Source organism: Lutjanus erythropterus, chromosome 11 (genome assembly GCF_056507025.1).
Source record: "Lutjanus erythropterus isolate fLutEry1 chromosome 11, fLutEry1.hap2, whole genome shotgun sequence".
Taxonomy (NCBI): Eukaryota; Metazoa; Chordata; class Actinopteri; order Lutjaniformes; family Lutjanidae; genus Lutjanus; species Lutjanus erythropterus.
Window position 1 is genome coordinate 16,963,829 of NC_139327.1, and position 24,130 is coordinate 16,987,958.

At 39.4% G+C, this 24,130-nt stretch overlaps 1 protein-coding gene across 1 annotated transcript; it reads left to right on the forward strand.

Moving 5' to 3' along the window:
• The first annotated feature begins 5,752 nt into the window (after positions 1 to 5,752).
• Positions 5,753 to 18,596, forward strand: LOC146318848 (insulin receptor substrate 1-B). The gene is made up of 3 exons (XM_084731034.1): positions 5,753 to 6,505; positions 8,973 to 12,095; positions 17,310 to 18,596. The coding sequence occupies exons 1-3, from the start codon at positions 6,157 to 6,159 to the stop codon at positions 17,315 to 17,317; spliced, it is 3,480 nt and encodes a 1,159-aa protein (XP_084587160.1). The 5' UTR covers positions 5,753 to 6,156; the 3' UTR covers positions 17,318 to 18,596.
• Positions 18,597 to 24,130: the final 5,534 nt, after the last annotated feature.

Genomic DNA, 24,130 nt, shown 5'->3' on the forward strand with positions numbered 1-24,130 from the left:
AGGCAATGTCAGGATGTGATTTTCCTCCGACTATGGACCTTTTTTTTTTTTTTTTCACTGGGAGCTCACTGCTGACCATTTCTAACATACAGCGACTCAGCGTCACAGTGTAGCTCGGCGTAGAGACAAACAGAATGGACATCTGATGACTTGATTATCAGGTTGCTTGTGGTGTAGTCTTTCACACCATTAAGTGTTTAGCAGCAGCACTGGCTCCTCAAGCATGATTAAAACCCTGACGAAGAGGAAATCCAGGCTTCTGAATCAAAATGCTGTCTGAATGTTTCTTTGATGGGTATCTAAAGAACAAAATGAGTTATTCTATTGCAAACTGTATGTAGGACCTACTTTTTCTAGATTTTTAATCAATTTGCCAAATAGATAGATCTCAACAAAACTGAATGGACTGTATTGTTCATTTTGAAAAGTGATCTCATTGTGTCTCTGTAAATAAATGATGGTTTTAGTGAAGATTGTGTGTTTGTCTTATTGAGTTGAGATCATTTTCCCAAATGGTGCTGTGACAGTACATTGACTTACTGTTCAAAACAAGTGGACCAATAAATCATAAGTTCAATATAGGCCAGTAAACCATACTGTAACAGGTAATCCATTTATTGCTGGATATTTTTAAGTTAGTGGCTTTTAGCTATCAAATCTGATTCATTACATTATACTGAGATGTCGGTTTCAAAACAGCAGTGTTGTAAATGTGCAGGGTATTACAGAGGACTTTGCCACTTTAAGTATCAGTAACATTAAAACTCCTCTTAGTTGTGAAGAAGAAAAAGAAGTCTTACTTTACCATTTCACCATAAATTCCCAGCCAAGTTACAGTGATGCTAACAAGCTTTGGGCTGGTTTTGACTTACTTGTGCTGGTGTGACTCTGATTTATTCCGCAGTGGAACAATCCAGTGACAACTTATGTGCAATATGCTGCAAATTGTAAAGAAACCGTACAAGAATGTTTGTTACGATTTCATCCTATTTATATAATTTTTTTTTTTTTTATTGATTTAACAGGGACAGTGTACAGCTCCTGAGCTGCACCAGAGTTAGCTATGAGCTCATTTTCATCTGTAACCCCTGGGCAGGAAACAGAATAACACTTCTGTAATGATCAGATGCCGATCTGATCTTTATTGAGTAAATATCCTGCTGAAATGCAACCTCAATGGAGGTATAGTATATATTATTCATATATATTATTTCATGTATTTTATTTCTAAATTTTTTAAGAAAAAACATTTAGGGGGTTAACAAACAGGTACAACACCTGGACAAGAAATAAACAATTAGTATTCTCTTCTTTATATGTTTATTCAGCTACATTGTCTTTTTAAGGTATATGAAGATAAAGGTTTTTAAAAAAGTAATTGAGCTGTCATGTGGGTCCCCCTAGTGCTGTGATAGTCAAGGAAGGGTTCCCATTTCTGTTGAAATCTACTTTCTTTCTCTAACATATTTAACATATACAGATTTTCTCCATACATAAAGTATTAGAGAACTAACTCTAACCTAACCCAGGTTTTAAAACAGGGGGATATCACTTTGTCCCAGAGCTGAAGAATAATTTTCTTTGCAGTGATTCTCTTCCTGAATTGACAAGTGGAGTTTAAGTTGCACTGAAGTATCTTCACTTTGGTTTGGGATCAAAATTAAGGTATTTCTCAAGATTTCTTAAGAAATTCAGGAAATTCAGGCGTGCTCTCATAGCTCAGTTGCTAGAGCGTTCACCCCATATACTGAGGCTGTTGGTCCTCTGCCGCGGTCGCTGGTTTGATTCCCACCTGTGACCCATTTTCTGCATATCATTCCCCCTCTTTCTACCCCCTTTCCTGTCATATCTATCCAAAAATAAAGGCAAAAGCCCAAAAAACAATCTTAAAAAAAAAAGAAAGAAATTCTGAGGCTTCATTATCCGTTTTCCACAGTATCAGAGCATATTTGATGCTGTCATCAGTGGTTCTCAAACTGTGAGGCCGGCCATGGATGACCAGGGGAAATATATAGAGATGAATTAAGTTGAATGAATAAGATTTATGTAGGGAAAATAAACAAAGAAGAATTTGCTGATGATATCTCAGTGACCTTAATTCACTCCCAAGTTGCTTCTCCTATTATTGGAAATGATTGATTAAAGAAATATGGGAGGGGGTGTGTGAACTTTTGAAAATATCTGAGAACGACTGCTTTAGGTCATGAGATAGAATAATATTTCATACTTTAAAATGTGAAATGATTAAAATGTTATTGTTCAAATCAGAACAAGAACAGATCATGTCTGCACTGCTTTATCTACAAATGATAGGAGTGCCCTGAGGACAATGTCAGCTCAGAAGCAATTCTTATTTCTGCCACTAACCGGGGTTGCTGTGAGGACAGTTTGATCAGTTTGACAGGCTTCTATGCCAAACCTTTTTTGGCACTTTGGTGGTGCAATCACACCCCTGGGATTTCACCACAGACTGTATCATGTGCAGCATGAGAGACACTTTCTTTGTAAACTCCTATGTTGCGTGTTTTTTTTTGTTGCTCAGTGTATAAATTAGTTTAGGTATGTGGCATTATTCAGTGAATATTCTGTTTGTTTGTGTGGTGAAAAATATCTCAGTCCACATTAAGATGCTAACCACCATATTGTGTCCTTGGGGGAAGGCAGGTTTTTAGTGTATTTATTATCTCCAAACAAATCCAGGTCAGCCTGTTAAATGACAATGCCGAGCTAACATATAACATTCCCATAACATACCCAGAATGTAATGTAACCATAATGTTAGTTTTCAAGTGTGATCTGTTCATTGAGAAGTGGCACCTTTGTTTCAACCAACTGTTTGATGAGTATTTTTAAATGTGCATTGTTTTCTTTTGTATATAGCCTACTTTTATTTTAACAAGGTTAATTTATCCTACATAACAAATTAATAAATGATTTAAATAATAAATCATAAAAATGAAAGTATTTTTCATGATGGAGTTGAATCTCACAGCCGGAGGATAGATGTACAATTGAGGTACAATTTCCTTTCGAGTAGTTAATGAATAAAGTATGGAAATTTAGATTATATGTATATGGTGTCACTCTTGTTGTACTGGGATTAGTTTTAGCTTTGAAGTAGAAATGTTTAACACAGGAATAAGAAACTGTAAGATACTGTGATGTTAGCAATTAAAGTAGATATGAGAAATGGTACATTAATGTGTGTGCGTGCTGCGTGCCACCTCTGCACAAGTCAGTGCCCAACTTGGGTCACCCCTGTTAAAAAAAGGTCAGTAAACATCACCGCTGTTTCACCATCTAGGTAATGTTAAAGGGAAACAATTAAGTTACCCTCATGGAACAGCCGACCATTATTCCCAGAACATTCTGAAAATGCATCAGTAATGTTTTCCAGTTGGAAAACATGACAGTTTAAATTATCTAGGGAACATTAAAGGGAAATATTCAAGTAACCTTCCAGGAACATTGAACTAATCTTCCTAGATTGTTCTGGGAACGTAACAGTAAAGTAATTTTTATGTCAGAAAAATCTTGCCATTTAGACATCTAGAGACCATTATGCAGGCAAATTCAATCAACATTCCCAGAACACAAAACAAACATTCCCAGAACATTTTGGGAACAAATCTTGCTAGTTGCATAGGACAGTTGACCTAATATTTTGTAATAGTATGTTTTACTTGTGTTTATCACAAATTTAACTGGATTCAGGCAACACTGAAAGTTATCATCACATCAGCCTGGAATTCTCCTGTCACTTTAATATTACATTCCTAAAACCCTCTAATAGTGTCTCTTTTGGGAGTTACTTTATCAGATGTCCATTGTGTCTGTTGTACAGGCTACTGGGCTTTTTTTTTTTTTTTTTTTTTTTTTGAAAAAGTATACATACATGCATTAAATGTCTTCATGAAATTCAATAGTACTGCCTCAGAAATAAATAAGGCCTATAGCTGCATAAGCCCTGACCTCTGAAACAACATGTTCTGCAGTTGATTTCCTCCTGTCTGAGTGCAGTGGGTGGGATGAAAATCCCTAAAATAAAAACTGAATTAATCGACATTAACTGTTTAATGGCCCTCATGACCGTAAACGAACTCTTTCTCGGCTGAACACCGTGTTCCTCTGCGCACCTCATCAGTCCTGAAGCCCCCACTGGCTTTTGACTGGCACCGGCTTGGAAGTGCCAGTCTAGCAGAAGCTGCGCCAAGTCAGACAGAGAGAAGCAGGGGGGGACCGGAAACTGAGCAGGCTGTCTTTCACAATTAAAGCATGTTTGGATCTCCATTAACCACAATGGAGATCCAAACATGCTCTATTTGTGAAAGACAAACAAAACATATCAGGATACCCAGGAGACTTTCTAAATCATTATGAAGTTCCACTTGATAAATAGATACTGTTAGGGTACTTAGAATAGGTTTTAGTCCAATGGTCTGTACCCATATAGAAAATTTAAAGAGATAAAAATCTAAGTAATATGATAATATACCATAATAAAAATTTAAAAATGAAGGGAAAAAGAAGAAGCAAATTTAAAATGTAAAATGATCATTTGAAAATATAGTGAGAATGAAATGAAAATGTGAAATTTAAATTTAAAATCTCAAATGGCAAAGTACAAATGCAAAAAAGGGAAAAGAGGGAAAAGTTTGTATTTATGCTTTTAACTTAAGAATTTCAATTTAAGCTTTTCTATAACATTTGGAGCTTAATGTTTGATGTTTCCTTTTACTTATTTCAACTGTCATTTTCAATTTAATCTTTACAATCTTTTTCCGTCTTTTTTCAGTTGTCTTTCTTTTAAAGTTTATTATTGTCTGACTTTACTGCGGTAAAACAATGAAATTTTTTATCTCTTTTAATTCTATTTGGACTTTTTTCCCTCAAAACTGACATACTACTTCAAATGCATTTGTCATCTTTTGATATAAGAAACATATATATGTGCACTGATTAATAATACAACAATAAGGACAAGGCTATAATATTAAATTAAATGCAAGAAGTTGAGAAATATAATTCCCTTTGGTGGGGGCATTGCAATTGTAGGCTAACTGTCAAGATTTTTTTGTATGTGGTTAAAATTCTTTTAGATGTCAGGCATCGCATGCATTCAAAGCAAAAGTCTATTATATTTTATAAGAACTGGAACCTTGGCAACTAGATTTTAATTATTTGCATTAAGTTAAAAGTCGTTTTACATTTAAATTTACATTTACATTTAAATCTAGTGAAATATGTTTAAAAAAAAAAGTAATGTCAACAGAGACTAACAAGGTGCTTACATTGGGCCATGTGGCTCAGGGCAATCGTAACACTGCCCTTGACCTTGTTGCCACGATGAGATCTTGCAAGCAACACCTATTTTAATATTGTTTGCTCATGTGTACACACAGATAAAAATGATGTAGGTTTAAATCCACAGTCATCTTAACTTTAGACAGCAGAGGAAAAGTACTGGACCTCCATAAATAAATTTTCATGCCTCAAAATCAGTTGAAAACTTCTGTTGAGGAGAAATGATCCTTCTCTTATTTCACACGCAAAGAGAAGATCCTACTGAGCACGTGTAGAGTGGGATAAGTCTCACTCTAGCTTGTTACTGATTGGAGGAAATGAGTGTGTTACAATTGCCCCATGTTACAAATATCCCTCGTCTCCCCAAAGTGATGAAAAAAATTGCATGCCTAGAAAGGTTACTGTTTTATTTTGAAAATCTCTACCGGAAAGTAAGGGTTTACTGCGCCTGATTTGACGGTGGTGGGTATAGACTGACTGTGGGCACCCTCAGACAGGTGGAGGAGACGTCCTCAAGCAGCTGAAGTGCACCGTGGTGGTCGGAGCTGATCGGGCAGGACTGGGCTGGGCTGCAGGAGCAGACGAGCGGCGGTGGACGCTGCTGCTGCTGCAGCTGCTGCTGGATCCATTCACACATGGTGTGATGATACCAGATCCAAAACATGCTGTGGCTGATTCTCCCATCCTGAACCTCCTTCTTCGCACACATGCTGGACACTTCGATGTGGACACGGGGAAGAGGACGAGGAGGGATGTAGTTGCGATGGATTAATGAGGAGCACACATGGACTTGTTCGGTTTATTCCCTGAGATTATTGGCGTGTAATATTCCTCACCCTGCCTGCCTTGGCCATGGAGAACCAAGCAGCCGAGCCGCAGAACTATGAAGACGTACAGAAAAGCGGCTATCTCCGCAAGCATAAATCAATGCACCGGCGCTTCTTCGTGCTGAGGGCGGCCTCGGAGCATGGTCCTGCTCGACTGGAGTATTACGAGAACGAGAAGAAATTCCGCAGTAAATCACCTGTGCCCAAGAAAGTCCTCAACCTGGAGACTTGCTTCAACATCAACAAGCGGGCAGATTCCAAGAACAAGCACATGATCGTCCTTTATACCCGCAGCGAGAGCTTTGCCATCGCTGCGGACAGCGAGGAGATCCAGAACGAGTGGTACCAGGCGATGCTGGACCTCCAGTGCAACTGTAAGACATGAGAAGTGTGATGTGATTCTTGCTGTCTGTTTCTGCATCAGGCCTATCCTGCTGCCCTAGGCTGTTTGTTCTCCATACACACTATTTGGCTCGGCCATTCCCGATTGTTCATTGCAATATCACTCGGCTCAGATTGCGTGATTATTCGCGCTGCAGGTCCGGTTTACACGTTTCGTTTGAATAAATCAGCCCAAGTGATGCGATTTGGACGGTGTGTTTTTAACCGAGAGGCAGGTGGATCCCACTGAAAGGGGGGGAGACCAGCACGCGATGGGCGGCATGTGCTGTGTTTGTGCTGCACAATCTCAATAAGCGCTGCTTTAATACACTTATTATAACCTGCGGATCATTTTCTCTCAGCAAAATGTAATTTAATGCATTAAGCATCATCCGTGTGCGATAATTACCACATGATCGTCTTTTCTGGCTCAAACGCAGCCCATTTTCATACGACAGTGTATTTTTGCATGGTGCAGTGGGCATATAGCAACCATCCAACGGATGCATCATATAGTAGTAGCCTATCGTGGTGCACTCCGCTGGAGCTGCCTGCCTGCCTGCCTGTGTTTTTGTTTTTCTGCACAGCTCTGACTGCCGTTCGTTCGCCTAACCTACATTTCTGTTGCACGGTGCTGCTGCTGGTAGGGAGGAGATGATGGCATCGTCAGTGCGCTCTCACTGGAAAATGCGTTTCTGTTGGTTCTCCTCGTGTTTACGTTGTTATCCTTATGCTGGATGGAGCTGAACACCACCACCACCCCCCACCCTCCTCCTCCTCCCTGTTATCCTTTGCATTTCAGTTAGTGGAGACTGATGATGGGGTTTGCCCAGCTTCAGTGTTTTGGAACCCTAAATAGAGCTAGATTAAAGAACAGAGACCCCCATTTTGTTGAGATTATGTGTCAGGGACTGCAGTCAAAAGAAATGTTCTTAATTAAATGTATTTAAATGGTGTCCCTGTTCATGTTCACTGATTGAAATACATTAATACAGAGGTTCTGAATCTTTTCTCCTTTACCCTTTACAAGAAAATATAGCAGGGCCCCCCTCACATATGTCCCTTGGAATAATTTGACGTTGCCTTTTTTTTTTTTACACCTCTGCTTATTTATATGAAAGAACAACACAAGAGAAATGTAGTAGAAATATATTAGTCTATTTGCACCGTGTCAGCACTGAATACCCATAATACAGAGAGAGAGAGAGAGAGAGATAAAGAGAGTGTGATTAATTCTTAAGTACATGCATAAAATAAAATAATGAACAATGAAAAAATATAGAAAATATAAATAATAGAAAATGTAAAACAGTCTAACAAAAGCATAAATATGATTACGGTAGGCCTATAAGATTGTGGAACTGTCTGTGTAAATAAATAAAAATTGCTAAAAGGCTAATCATAAAGTAAATGCAGGTTACAATTACATCTTTTATAAAATAAATAAATCGTTTTATACAATGATAATTCAAATGAATCTGAGTACTTTCCACAGACCCCCTGGCAGAGAGCCACAGGACCCGAGGGGTCCCCCGACCCTTATTTGAGACCATTACATTAGGATGAAGAGGGAGAGGATGGGACTAAACCATAAGCCTCTAACACAGTTGTCAGTTGTTCAGTGAGGATTTCAGTTACTGTGTGGCAAGAAAAAAACAAAAAACAAAATTACAATTCTGTAATTTAACATGCGATTGGCATTCAACTGAACAATGCTGCATTATTTCACAACTGAGCATGTTGCTTTTCAATAGATGTATTCTATACCTCTTAAGACTTCATTAATTATAGAGCTGTACATTAAAGGCAAAAATTCAGCTCTTTTGATTTGGATTTCCAGGCAGCGTTGATGGTACAGGTAGTCAATTAAAGTTATAAATTCCACAGTTGGTGCTACATTAACAGAGAAAACAGAGTTTTCCTGCTCATGTACCATGATGCACTGGACACACCCATGTTGCTAGGTATCACCACCCAAACCCAGAGCTATTATTAAGTTGTCAGCTCTGGCTATCCAGAGGCAGAGACTAAAAATCCAAGCAGAAATAACACCATCTACATAACTGTGACATCACTGGATCAAGGAGGAATTACAGATTTTGCAACAGGAGAACTCAGCCCATCAACACTGACTGGACATCCACATGAAAAGTGCAGCATTGTCCCTTTAAAAGTGATGCTGATGAATTACCTGCAGCACAGTTGAATTCTTGCATGTAGCAATTTAGTAATAAAATATGACACTTACTGGAGTTGTCATGATACCAGAATTCTAAATGTACACAGAACTGATACTCTACCTCTTTTGGTACCACAGAAAAAAAGGCCAATATTTATCTTGTAACATGTTTTAAGTAAATCTTGATTTTTTTTTTAGGCATTTCGTAATTTTGGTATGCTGTGTTTGGTCATTCAATGCATTAACTATTTTTATTTATTTATTATTTTTTGGTTTTGCAGGTAAAACTCCTGAAGATTACGGCAGTAGTGGAGAGTGTAGCTCTCCGTCTCCTGTTCCAACCTTCAAGGAAGTGTGGCAGGTCAAGGTTTGGCCTAAGGGTCTTGGACATGCCAGGAACTTAGTGGGCATCTACCGGCTGTGCCTAACTGACAAGACCGTCAACTTCGTCAAACTCAACTCCGATGTGGCCGCTGTGGTGCTGCAGCTGATGAATGTCCGCAGATGTGGCCATTCAGAGAACTTTTTCTTCATTGAGGTGGGTCGCTCAGCGATAACTGGCCCTGGAGAGTTCTGGATGCAGGTGGATGACTCTGTGGTGGCTCAGAACATGCACGAAACCCTGCTGGAGGCCATGAAGGCCCTGAGCGAGGAGTTCCGCCAACGCAGTAAATCTCAGTCCGTGGGAACGTCATGTGGAGGTGGTACTGCTTCAAATCCCATCAGCGTCCCGAGCCGTCGCCATCATCCGAATCTGCCACCAAGCCAGGTGGGCTTCTCCAGACGAGCCCGTACAGAGACCCCTGGAACTGGAGGCAGCAGCACAAGCACCTCGCCTACATCACGCCACGGATTTCCGAGGGCACGAACTGCCAGCATCGGCGCCAGATCAGAGGAGGGCGGAGCAAGTGCCAAAGGGACATGGGCCAGCTCAAGCCCAAGTCTTAATGGTTCCTGCTCAACTACGCCTACGCTGAGACCCAAGCCCACCAGGGCGCCAACCCCTGCTAAGATTACCCTCAGCCTTGCACGTTACACGCCTAACCCCGCTCCCTCTCCTGCACCGAGTTTGTCCTCCAGCTCTGGTCATGGCTCAGAGTGTGGCCTGGTGGGGGCAGCAGTGGGAGGCATGACAATCTGCTCCTACCCTCGTGTTTCTCAGAGAGTTTCTGTTTCAGGTTCACCAAGCGACTACGGCTCCTCAGATGAATACGGCTCCAGTCCTGGGGAACACTCTCTGCTTGTCCCCAGTCTGTCTGGACATCATGTACATGGAGAAGGCTCCTCAAGTTATATCGTAATGGGACAACGAGAAGGTCTCCTTGGTTCCCATCATCGCTCAAAAGGCAGACGGATTCTGAGGCGAGCGTCCAGCCGAGAATCTGAGGCAGAACGTAGACTATTAAGCAAGAGGGCCTCGCTGCCTTTGGCAGCCCACGAACGACTAGCCCCACATAGAAAAGATGAAGATGATGAAGATGATGAAGAATATGCCATCATGTCACAGAGTGCTAACAGAGAAAGAGCTGATTTGCACCATGGCTCAGGAGCTCAGGGGGAAGGTAGGAAGAGAGCTGATAAAAGCAGGGGAGAAGTGGATGCAGGAGCAGGTGTAGACAGTGGCTACATGTCCATGTTGCCTGGAGTGACGTCTCCACCTGTTTCACTCTCTCTGTCGATAGGTATGGCCGACACTGGCACCAAACCTGGGGCAGATGATGAGTATATGGCCATGACCCCCAACAACAGCGTGTCACCCCCTCAGCACATCCACCAGCCCACCTCGGAGGGCTACATGGTCATGTCTCCCAACAGCAGCAGCTCCACGGATCTGCATGGACTGGGCATGTGGGACAGCCGGGCCAGCATGGAGAGCCGGGCCACCAGCGACTACATGAACATCTCACCTGACTGCAGCCGCTCCGCCTGCAGCACGCCACCTTCCCACCCTGAGCAGCACCAACTGCAACCAAAAATGTTCAATTCTTACTTCTCTCTGCCACGAGCTTATCAACATACCCTCTACACTCGCTTTGAGGAGGACCTGAACAAAGGGGAAGGAAAAAAGGACAGCGGTGGGCATGACAGCGCTGGAAGGGGGGGGGGAGTGGGATACAGCAAGAGAAACAAAATTACAGTGGGCTCTGCAGGAGGCTGTCAACTCTCCATGTCTTCCTCTTCCTTTTCCTCCAGCTCAGCCAGCAGTGAGAGCCTGGAAGACAAGTCCATATCGGCAGGGAGGGGGTTAAGTTTATTAAGAACTGGAGCTGAGTACAAGAGTGCAGGGACATGCACGAAAGATGGGCGCCACCATCAAAAACGTGGATCAAGCAGTAAGAGCCCAAAGCAGCAAAGGAGGGGTCGTCCCCTCAGTGTGTCTTCAGACATTACAAAAGCAAACACCCTGCCCAGGGTGAAGGAAAACCTAATGCCATCAGTGTCTCAAAACGTTGGTGAGTATGTTAGTATTGTGTTCAAGGAAGACAATAAATACGATGGAGGACGACGAGCAGGGTCTAAACATGGACAACCTGTGATACATGGAACCCTGCGGCCTGTGAATCAACCACTCCTCTGCCACGATAATCCCGCTAACCTTCCCCGCAGTTTCTCCGCTCCTTTGTCCACCTCCGCTGAGTACGTCAGCATGGATTTAGGGAAGACCTCAACACCCCTGACTCCTGTTCGATCCACGTTCAGCGCCCCACAAGGCCCACCAGCTGTTGCCCCCAAGGCCCGCCATGAACACGGCACATCCTCTCCTCTGGCAGCAGAGGGCAACACTGGCTACAGAACAAAAGTAAAGATGGCAGCAATGCCAACAGACACTGCTGCTCCATCATTCATGGACAACAAAGGTTCAGATCCCAGCATTTCAGCAAGACCTGCCATCCACTCTGGTCAATCCTTATCCATGGAGCAGGAGACCGGGTTGGGCTTCTCCCCAGTCAAGTCCTTCCAGTCCCCTGAGCGGAGACTGGTCCGAGGTGACCCACAGGGACGGCAGAGCCACCGCTCAGAGACATTTAACTCACCTCCGTCCCTACCGCGCCACCCACCTTCTTCTACCTCCCTCTTCCCAGAGGGCAGCCAGGCAGCGAGCCATCGGCATGGTTTGGATTGCTCACTGTGGGAGAACAGGCAGGCAGCTAGTTTATCTGCCACACCTCCACCACAAGCCTCCGCCTCATCTGCTGAACAAGGCCTTAACTATATTGACCTTGACTTGGCCATTAAGGAGAGCCCTCAAGCTGGAGTGGAGCGCACCGCCGCCGCCTACAATGTCGGAGGGAGCGCTTTGGGCAGCGGTGCTGCTGGCTCCAGCCTCAACACTTATGCCAGTATTGATTTCTATAAGTCAGAAGAACTGAGAGCACACCAGAGCAGTAGAAAGGATGGTCAAGGTAAGAGCTGAAACTGATCAGAAAATATCTATTAATCAATGAAGAACATCTGACTGGGGCACACTTTATGTTCAGAAAATGCTTTCTTAGATGTCAAACTTTATGATATTATAGTTTGAAACATCTTGCATAAGGCTGCAGTGTCTGTAATGGCACATTCATTGTCTATCTTTTAGACAATCAGGTTATTGGTGTTTAAGTTTTGGCCCAACAACTAAAAATTACTAAAGCAATCCACGGAGGAGCAAGACAATGTTTACAGGTCTACTTTAAGTTGATCAACATAGCAATTCATAAAATGATTACATCAATATAGAAAATATTTTAAAACTATGACAGAATTTTTTTCTGTCATATATTTTTTCTTTTTTCTGTGATGCCTAAAGTTGAAAATTGAAAGGTTATATTAGGATGAAAACACACACTTGTTGAAAACCAAAGAGGAAAAGAGTTAGGATTACAAACCAATCAAATGTTGGTAGTTGATTAATTCATGACCTGGGAATGAAACTCAACAATCAGCCATCATTGAGCCACCAATCCAAAGCGGAGATAATTTTACAACCTCAGAATGAGACTCAACAATCAACTATTTTTCTCCAGTATCACTTACCTTCAATAAAATAATTACATCAGTCTAGAAAATATTTCAAAGCTATGATATAATGTATGAAATTGAAAACTGAAAGGTCACGTTATGAGAAAACACCCACTTGTTGACAACCAAATAGGACTCAAGTTTCTTATACTCCCTGATTGACTCTGGTTGTTTGACTTTTTATGACTTATGGAAAAGAGAGAGGCCCTGTAGCTCAGTTGGTAGAGCATCCGCCCCATGTATGGAGGCTGTTAGTCCTCTGCAGCGGCTGCTGGTTAGACTCCCACCTGCGGCCCTTTGCTGTGTGTCGTCCCCCCTCTCTTCACCGTGTTTCCTGTCTGCTTTTCAGCTGTCCTGTGTAATAAAGGCAAAAAAAGCCCAAAACATAACTTAGAAAAAAGAAAAAAAAAAGAAAAAGAAAAGAGTTAAAATCAGAAACATTGTTTGCATCTTTTCTTTGTCTGGAAATATCACATTTTAATAGAGTTGCACCCATTAGTTAACAGACAGAAATTGATTGGTAGCAATTTAATAATGAATTGATCATTTCAGTCACTTTTCAAGCAAAAGGGTTTTAGCTTTATTAATGTTATGATTTGCTGCTTTTCTGTTATATTATCATGTCATATATGATAGTAATACAAAAATAATCTTTAGTTTTTGGACTGATGGTTGAATAAAACAGGGAATTATAGTTAGATGCCAGCCCAGACTGTGGTAAATTATAACAGTGTTTTTAATGTTTTATGACATTTTATGTATCAAATAATTAATTTATTAATTTCTATATATTTTTAAGCAAAAATGCCAAAAATTCACTTGTATACATTTTCAGATGCAAATATATGCCACTATGACAGTAAACTGATTAAACAGAATATCTCTGCATTATAGACTGTCAGTCTGACAAAACAAGCAGTTTGCAAGCCTAAGTTTTAAAATTTTGTATTTATTAATTGCAAAAAAGCCGATTAAAGCCAAATCTTAGTCAAACTTATGCTTTTTATTCAAGATGTAATGATTAGTCAACACAAAAGCAATCTGCAACCATTTTCATATTTGATTAATTGTTTCTGTAATTTTTTAAAGCAGGAATTCACTGGCTGTAGGGTTTCAAATGCAAATATTTCCTCCTTTATGATAGTAAACTGAATATCTCTAGGTTGTAGACTGTTGGTGTAACAAAACAAGGAGTTTGAGTTTCTCAACTTTGGCTTTAGAAAATCGTGACAGGCATTTTTCACTCCTCTCTGACACTTTATAGGTCGAACGATTTGCTGAATAGCTGAATCAGCGAAATAATCACCCGATTAACCCAATAATCAAAATAATTGTTAGTTGCAGCTGTAATTTTGAAAACATGCAAAAGTGAAAGATACATTTCAAAATAGGTGAAAGGACAAAATTTCTAATTCCTGGTAATATTTGTCTGGCTGGATGTAAGCTTTTTATGTGATGATGTGCATAATCCTCAGACAAAACTCATGTCTGGGTCTTAGTCACTCCTTTTCACTCTGCTTTTCATCCTTTACTGATGTGTACCTTTGCTTCAAGCTGGAGGGCAACACCGTGTTTCCAGGCTGTGGGTTGTCTGTAGAGTCTCTTATTATCACAAGTGGGTGTTCAGAGAGCAAAGCCAATTGATTTGTCTGCTGGTAATGAGCCATTTCACATAAATGGAGGTAGAGGGGACAGAACACGGGCCAGGTGTTTATGTTCATGTGTGGGCGTGTGGTTATCGGCTGCAGGAGCTCACATGGCAGCTCTGAGGTTCCCCTCACATTGCACATTAGATGACAGTTATTTAATGGTTAATGAAGTATATTTTTGACGGACGTTTATTGAAATACATAAGAAATGTATTGTTTTTACATGTCAAAAAACAAAAGCTGCCAGAAGCCGTGTGTAAAATGTAAATATACAAGTAAATATAAATATTAATCAGAGGACTAAATGGAACAAACAATTTATGCATCTTATTTATTCGGAGCAGCTACAACATTTGCATGATTGATTCATCTAATGCTGTTCGATCTCTACGTGTACATGTATAATCACAATAATTGCCTAATTATTTCAATTGGGTACGGTTTATTTATGCATTTAACATGCATAGCAAGGAAAAGAGGGCTCTGTTAATATTCTGTAAATTACTCTTTCATGTCATTTTCCACACTGTGATTAATGATTGAGTGTGCCTCTCCTCCTATAAGCTACAAACACTGTTTTCATTAACTGCAGCCATATTCTAATAATGGAAGTCAGTATATGAGGCCTGGATACAGGGAGGATGGTGGCTGCACTGCAGTTAATAAAGCACCCAAATAAACAGGCTTGTTTCTCAAATGTCCAATCAGCACTCAAATAATTTAGCTAATATTACCTTACTCTGCCTGTTTTAATTACATTTTAATTAGACACTCAAATTAAATCCTTATTAAAAAATCGGAATTAAATTAAGATGATTTATTTGCAGTGTTGTCATATCTGCATTAGGACCAAAGTGTAAGTGCTCACATGAACATACCTGAAGACTTTTGAGTTAATCAGTTTACTGTCTGAACAAGAAGCAAAGTCTGATTCAATCATGTAACTTAAACTTTCCAGACTTTGTGATGTTTGTAAGGAGTTGATTATTTTATTTGATCCACTTAAAACAATATGAGTAGTCATTAATGAGCAACACTTAAGCAGCACACCAATGTTCGAGTACTGAAGAACTTCATATGCTCAGTGGTTAGGTTTTCATTCTTCAAAGGAAGAGTTCACCCCAAAATTGTACACAATATACAATACATATTGTTTTGGTATGAGCTGCAGAGATCTGGATATATCGGCTGTAGTGGTGTCTGCCTTCTTTGAATGTAATGGAAGTAGAGGGCACTTAGCTTGTGATGCTTAAAGCAGCAAAAAAAAAAACGAACGAAAGAAAAGAAAAACAGACCTTGTTATGAGCAGTTTCATGTAGGAACTATTTTCTTTGTACTGAAGTTGCTGGTGGGTGTTGTTCGATAAGAAAGAAAATAGTTCCTAAATGAAACTGCTCACAACAAGGTCTGAGGATTGTATGTCTGTATGTATATAGTGGAGTGCCATCTCACACTCACACCAAAACAATCTTGATGGATAAATGGCACTATAAGTAAAGAGGAAAAACACTTTAACTCTCTTTAAAACAGCATAAAATTTGATATCCACGCTAAAAAATGCAAATAAACAGTACATTAAGTGAACGCATTGTTATCAGTTGGAGTGTTGAGGTTACAGACAATCATTTGACGCTGGGAGTGGATGGGGCGAGTGGTTAGACTGACTCCAACCACAGGTTGATTTTTTAGCGTTCTCAGGTTTTCGTTAATAAGGTTATTAATAGGCCTGGACAATTAAACAGTTGTGATATGTATCTGCAATAGACACTTCATCAATAGCTACAAGAAAATTGCTCAATAAAATTAGTTTCATTAGTTTCATGTAAATGTATTAAATGCAAACCACCATGAGAGCACGTAACAAATACACGCTGGCTCATAAACAGCCCATCATATTCTTTGAAGCCTGCACACAAACAGATAATCATTTAACAGGTTGTTCTGTTAACTTGCACCATCAGCATGTGATACAACATCAGGGTGAGAAAATGAGTTCAGGAGGTGAGAAAATTATTACTTTTAAAAAAGACAGGTCAACCTGCCAGTGTGGCAGTTTTTATTTAAGTCTGATACCTGAATGCCTTGATAAATAAAGTGATTAAATTCAAAGGAAGGCGGTTCAATTCAAAACTAGAAAAGGTCACTCAGGAGAGTGCAAATGTGTGCCAAGCAACGTGATAAGAATATTTGAAAGTTACCCCTTTGTAATCACCAACATTTTGATTAGTTACGTAAATTTAATTGCATATTTTTCCCAGTAACCAAAATGAATTACAGTTCTTCTTAACTAATTCAATTAATTACATGTAAGTAGTTCCTGTTTTCTGCTGGTTTTTATAAGAAACAGGTCATTATAAATTATAAATAATTATCAACGTTGACTTAAATTAAATATTTTACGTATAGATGTTTCAGATATCTAGCCCTGTTTATAAGGCAGTTCTCCTCCTCTGTAGATGTCAAAAAGAAGCATCTCAGTCATGGCAGACTTGATAATCATAAACCAAACGTCATTGCTGGCACTGACTTTATTTTGTTGACATGGTCAGAACTGGAGTAGTGAGTTCTTTTGGTGTTTTGGTGGCTCATTAAAAGGAAGAAACAGTTCAAACTTCTGGAACTGATAATACTGACGCAGAGACAAGACACAAAATATTGACATCTGCAACAGCGAGACTCCAATCAGAAAATCCTTTTAGAAAGATAATCATGCGTCATGTGATATTTACCCAAGCAGCCAGCAGGAGCTCAAAAGCAATATGCTTTGGAGAATCTATAATCTAGTCTAAACTGTTTTACCTTCTGTAACATTTTGTGTGGGGAGATTTAAATGAGATTTACTGTGAATTGTCATGTAAACTATAATAATGGATAATACTAACACTTTTAAAAACACCAATTATTGTATATCAATTGGAAAAACCTTTGATTTAAATTCCTGCCTTTTTTTTGCTTCTTTTCTTCCAGATTGTTGATCTCATCTTGGTCTTGGATCTTGAGTGTGACGCCGGTGTGACAGCTCCACACTCAGTCTGCGAGGGGACGGTCGGCGGCCCCGATCTGTTGCCACAACAGAACTGTACACTGGAGTCTGAACGCTGAAAACCCTGGAAAACTCATCCCCATCCCGTCTGCTGTTTTCTGTCAACCAAATGTGTGCCAAACACACACACTCACACACACAAACACACACACAGACACACACAAAGACACACACATACACACACAGGGTAAGGAAAATGTTTTTGCCTTTGTTTTGAATAAAAATGACATTTGATCATCATTTAACTTCAAATAGGTAAAGAATAACAATTATGTGACTGTGTGAGTTCTCAGGTGGTCATTATGTTGATCATGGTGGCTCCGTCACACACAAAAAATCATGCGCGTGAAGTCATAGATTAATAAGGCTTTTAGGGGATCACACAAATGGCAGAAAATGTCCATCTGTGCATCTTAATTTAAAACACATTTGCTTGTGATTGGAGCAATTTATCGAACTCTCGTAAAATCGAGACTCAAAGTGGCAGCTGGCATGATTTCAGCTGTATTTCGGAGTGTTTATTTAAACTTGAATCCTCAAGGTTTATGTTTTTATACTGTCACATCATCTTTTGTCCATATTTGATAAGATAAATGATCATCAGGTGTCATTTTGGCTCAAAATAAGAAGGAAATGCAGCTTGGCAGGGGTTTCATACATTCATACACGCTGTCACTGTAAACATATTTGATTTATTATACACAGTTGCTCAACAAAGCATTTGTACTTCTTTACCATTTTTCTTGTGCTACTGAGGGACTTCAAAATACACTTAATTTGTGAGGTATTATAAAGTACAGTACAATGAAATTGGCAGTGTAATTATGTTATACAAATTAAATTTAGATCTAATTTTCTGTCAGTTTTTCACACAAGAGGAAAAAGGTTGTGTGAAAATCCCACACAGCTTACGCAATCTTTGTGAAATCCACAGGAGTGTAAACTGCATTAAATAGGATATCATACATATGATTACAATTCAATTTTCACATCACAGTGTTGTACTTGTGCTCAGAGCTCATCTTTAGCTTGTAGCTGAGGGAAGAGAACAATGGCTCTCTTTTTATCCTTTCAAAATGATCATACTGTAATTCTGTGTTTTTCCATGCAGAATTAAGTTTTATCCCTAAAGCTCCAGATGTGCACTCACACTGGATACATGTTTATATAGACCCAGCTTTGATTACGCATAAACTAAACATGTCTTGTCATGTCCTGTGGCTGACTCTCAAATGGTGCCAATATGAAAATCTAGTAGTCAATGCATCCCAGCAGTATTTTAGCATATTTGGTGGATTGGATTATCGGGTGTGTAAAGGGATAGTTCGTCAGACTGCCTTTTCCAATGGGAAAACACTGTTATGTACGCCAAGTATTGCTCTCTCCAAATCAACCGAACTCCACGGGTGAAATCCGTCATTTTACCTCGCAGAACATGAGAGATGCTGGTTTACCACTGCTTCAATCTGTTAATTTGTTTGTTTGTTGACACAATAACACAAACAATCTAACAGACCAAGACAGTGGTAGTTCTATGAGGTAAAATGACTAATTTCACCTATAGAGTTTGGCTTGTGTGGAGAGACTGATATTTGGCTTATACAATGGCGTATTTCTGTCAGAAAAGGCTGTCTAATGGCAAAATAAAGCTTAAAATATTCTAAATCTAGCTTACACTTAGACTTGTTGATTCTTTGTAGCTGGACCTTTTTTAAGTGGCTGAAGTACCTTTTGTTGCTGACCCCATCCAAAGCAGTTTCTTAGCTTCAGTGCTGGTGTTCCTCTCTACTTGTCTAAATTGTGGGCGTGCTGAACACCATCTATTATATGTGACATACTGACTATGGATAAGCACTTCACACAGTCCCACATCCAATAATCAGAAAGATCCCTTTAAAGGGATAGTCAATCAATCACTTGTCTGCTCATTATGTGAACACACTGTGGGTATTCTGGTCTTCTATTTCTCCACTGTGCTGCATTAGAACATTCAAATTGGCCTCTTAACACACAGCAAGGACGAAAATTAGATTATATGTATGTAAATTGAGATGTACTGAAGGGACTTTGTTAGTGGGGAAAGCTGAATCCTATAGTTCATTCATTCATTCATTGTCCGTAACCGCTTATCCTTGAAGGGTCGCGGGGGGCTGGAGCCTATCCCAGCTGACATTGGGCGAGAGACGGGGTTCACCCTGGACAAGTCGCTAGTTCATTGCAGGGCTGACATGTAGAGACAGACAACCATTCGCTCTCACATTCACACCTATGGACAATTTAGAGTCACCAATTAACCAATTACGCTGCATGTCTTTGGACTGTGGGAGGAAGCTGGAGAACCCAGAGAGAATCCATGCGGACACGAGGAGAACATGCAAACTCCGCACAGAAAGGCCCTGCCACAAACTCCCCAGCACCCCAGCCGGCTGGGTGATTCAAACTCAGGACCTTCTTGTTGTGAGGCAGCAGTGCTAACCACTGCACCACTGTGCCGCCCTATAGTTGTAAAAAGAAAACATTTTTAAATAGTTTAGGGACTGTACTAAAATTATTGATACTCATACTATACTTAATCTGGGATGAAAAAAAAAAGTCGTGAGTGTCATCTCCACTAACTCATTCACTGATTCTCTGCTCTTACCTGCTACTAGCTAATACAAACTTCAAATTCTTAGATTTACTGTTTACTGTTACTGAAAAAAGCAACCACTTAGGCGCTTGTTTCAAGTCCCTGCCTTGAACAGAAGGTCTGTGACAAATCACTCACCCACAGGTTCCATGCCACAGTCAGTAACCATTCAAAAATGAGTGTCACAACCTGGCGAAATTACTTGTTTTTCAAACCAGAATTTGGGGGATTCACCAAGCTCTGAGTGAGTGACTTGGTGACCTGAAAACCCAACTCTTTTTAGTGAGTGACCCACACAAACTCTCTGGTGTTGGAGATGTTGGCGAATGCAGCGTTAAATATGGAAACGATAACCATCTTTGTGATTTAACTATTGTATTTAAAAATAATGCATCTTACAGGGGAAGAATGAAACCTAAATGTTAAGGAAAAATCCCCCCTGCTTTCCCAAAAAATCTTTTTTGGTGATGCAAAATAAAGCCTCTAACCCCCTCTTCCCTCTTAATAATTTTTGTACAGTCCATAACTTCAGCTTACATATGAAATCAGATATATTTTCTTTTCTGCCCTTATTTTTCCCTTTAAGTATAAACTCATTTAGCACTTGTGAGTTGCTCACAATCAAATATGACCTCACATGAGTGCATTTTGAACCAACATGTAGCACAAAATCTTGAACAGTGTAAATACTTTTTGGGCAACTGATCTTTTCTATTCTAACTGTATATTATACTATAGTATATACTACAGTATACAAGTAGAACAACAGAAACTATAGTACATACTGTAGTTTGTTTTCAGTTAACACAATTCTAATATAAAGTGACACATTACAATGGTATATAAAATATACAGTATACATATAATGATTAATACTATATAGCCTAGATATCTATATACTCTTTTATAAAGTGCCTCATTTTTGATTGTAGCTGTTTTTACACAGGTAATCTTAAAATGGGTTGTGAACATGGAAAAAAGTGTTGTTTCTCTCCTGAGTCTAAATTGTGAACATGTTGTTCTTTACAGAAGACAGACTGGAAACTTCTATTGCTATCAGTCAGCCATAATCAAATTGCCTTACTGTGTTTATCAGAAACATGAAAAAAAAAATCTCATTTTTATTATTTTTTGCAGTGCCTAACACTTCAGCCACAATGTAAGCACTCCCTCGCTCTTTTGTTTGGCTTTGTCAGGCTGAGGTTTGGCCAAAAAAAAAAAAAAAAACTCACAAAGGGGAAAAAAAGCAAAAAAAAAAAAAAAAAAGCAAAAAAAAAATCTCTTTCTCTGAGTGTTTTCACACCTTGGGACGTGTCCACTTCAGGCCCTACTGTCCATTATCTTTACTCTTCTCCACTTGTCCACTACCAACCAGCCACTTGTTCAATATAAAAGCTGATGGCCTGTTGCAGATGAGACATTCTCCATCTGAAGCTGGTTATTAATGGACACAGTAGAGCAGACAGCTTAGAGAAAGAAAAATCTTCTACATGAGGACTCTACATGATATTTTTTAATGTGAAATCATATTTTTAATGACTTAAACTGTTCTTACACCAAAAAGAAATCTCTACTTACACAATATGGCATGATATTTATCCATTTTACAAGTTAAATGTCTATTTACTTCCGGTCAACACTATAGTAAGATTATCTTCGCCAACAAAAACAATAATTAGTGAATAGTTTTTGCCATTCTTTTTGTATATAGTGCTTTTGAGCATTTTTGATAATCACCTCAATGCCTTCGATAACTGTTAGCAAAGTTAGCTAGCTTGCTAGCATCGTCATCTCCATTCAAACTCGACATAAACGAAGTAAAATTCACAAAAAATGTTGTCCATGCTGTTTTTACCTGATGCTTCTCTGATGGCTGACCTCTATTACTCCTCTCCCAGTGATTTTAAAAATCTAAAGTTTTTAAGTAAGGGTTTATTTTGACTACTTTTGGTGATTGTTGGAACAGTGTAAAGATTTGGTGAGTTTTATTTTGTTTTTGTCATGTTTAAATGAAGATGACGAAACTAGCCAGCTATCCAATATTAATAAGTTATCCAAGACACATAAGGGGATCATTAAAATGTTCAAAAACACTAAACAAAAAGTAAACACACAACAATATCTACCAAGCTAACTTTGAAAAGTGAATTAACTTAAGGATGAAAAATCACTAAGTTTGTAGGCAAAGGTAGTGTTACTATAGCGATGACAGGAAGCAAACAGACATGCAGCTTTATGTATGTCACACTACATTGTGCAAGTAGAGAATACAGTTGCCGTGTCTTGTATATAAAATATGTTGTCCACTGAAAAAACATGACCTTGCTCAGTATTAGACAGAAAATTAAATGTGTGCTCTAATTTACATGCAGCACATTTTGAACCCCAAAACAAACATGAAAGGTGCTGAACTTAACCCCTCAGAGCAGCCAGTACTATTATCTGGCTGCTTATCTGGGCTAAATCAAGTATTATCACATTCGTGTACTGCCTTTGATTATTTGGATGTGGATCATCTGGACGTGGATCCGGTTCCCAGAAGGTGTGAATAGTGCTACTTCTTTCTCTACACTCAACACTTGGTCTAATCTATGAGACAGTGCCGTTCCTGCTCACACTCATTACTTTCTCTTTTATTCCACTTGTAACATCCTGCTGCTGTCAAACAAATTGCCAAAAAATACAAAGTCTGACAACAAGTCAAAGGACTACTACAGTATTAACACAAAATCAGTCACATATCTGATTTAAAAAAAAAACTCACTTTTTCACTTTACAGCCACTGGGCTAAAAAATGAGTTGTTAAAATTTAAATGGAGTTTTTTTTAAGCAGTGTTTTTCTTAAGGTAGTGTGACTTATAGTTTATGACTGGTTGCGTACTGTATCCAGAGCTGCTGATGGAGAACTTGGTCATGTTAATGGATATGGTGTTGGGTTGCCAATCACTTCAATAGTTGCAGTGACCAAACTCTTCCAGTCCAGGGCTCTGACTGTGTGTAAACAGGGTACAAATGAAGAAGAAGGCTTTCTTGATGTATTTTTGACACTGGTAGCTTTTCCCACATTTAGATTAAGTTTTTACTTCTCACGGGGCTCTGCTTGTTCACTAACCAAATAGTTGTGACCCTGTTGAAAATATTAAATGCTTTCTGCACTTGCACGCTGTTACACATTAAAAGAAATTTGAGTGTTTTAATCCGAGAGGTAAAAAAAATCCAGACGCTCCTCACTGACTGACCCGGCTGAAAGGACACTCAAGTGCCTGGCTGTGATTTCTGGTCATTAACAATCAGCTTCGTTTGAGTCATCTCAATGCATAGATAGAAAATCAAACCAGCTCCTGGAAGTCTTCCACACATTTCTAGTAGTCAGTTGGAGATGTGCGCAACACCTGGCCCACATTTCCTTTACAAAGGACTTGTTGTCTCTGGTGCCAAAGTTTACTGCTTCACCTTGCAGGGTTGAGGACCTCTGACACTAAACTGATAAAATTTACAAAATCTGGTTTTTACAAATTTGTGAGGCACTTATCGATCACTGTTTTTAATCCTATGAAGTAAAACATGTATATTGACCGAGCACAGCCCACTACTGCCAACAGTTTGTGCTCAACACTGAGAACTTTATTGCCAAACTCTTGTATGACAAAAAATCCATAGAAACACACGGACTCATTACACTTTTATAACTTCTGTTACTCTTCTGTTGAAGTGATCTTTTATAATCTCTTTGTTATTCCTCCAGTGTAACTCTTCTAATTGGGGATTACTGAGATTCTCTGACTGTACCTCATAATCTCAAGTTCGAGCAGACGTAACAGTTGGTAGTAAAGCCCCTTGGAGAGTCTGAGACGGGTTCAGGATATTACTATCAAATACAAAATAAAAGCTGTGGATTTGGGTAAATATAATTTAATGTATTTGTGTGTTCAAAACTATTTTATCAGCGTGAGGCTCTCTGCAGTGTTTCCATTCTCATGCCACATGGCGGTTGTATGAAAATGCTTCTCATATACGAATCATCAGGAGTATTTTGGTTTAATGAAATGCAGAGACGTGTGTTGTCTCTTCAGAATATTTTGTAACAACATGTTGAAGACGAGGCACATAAATTGC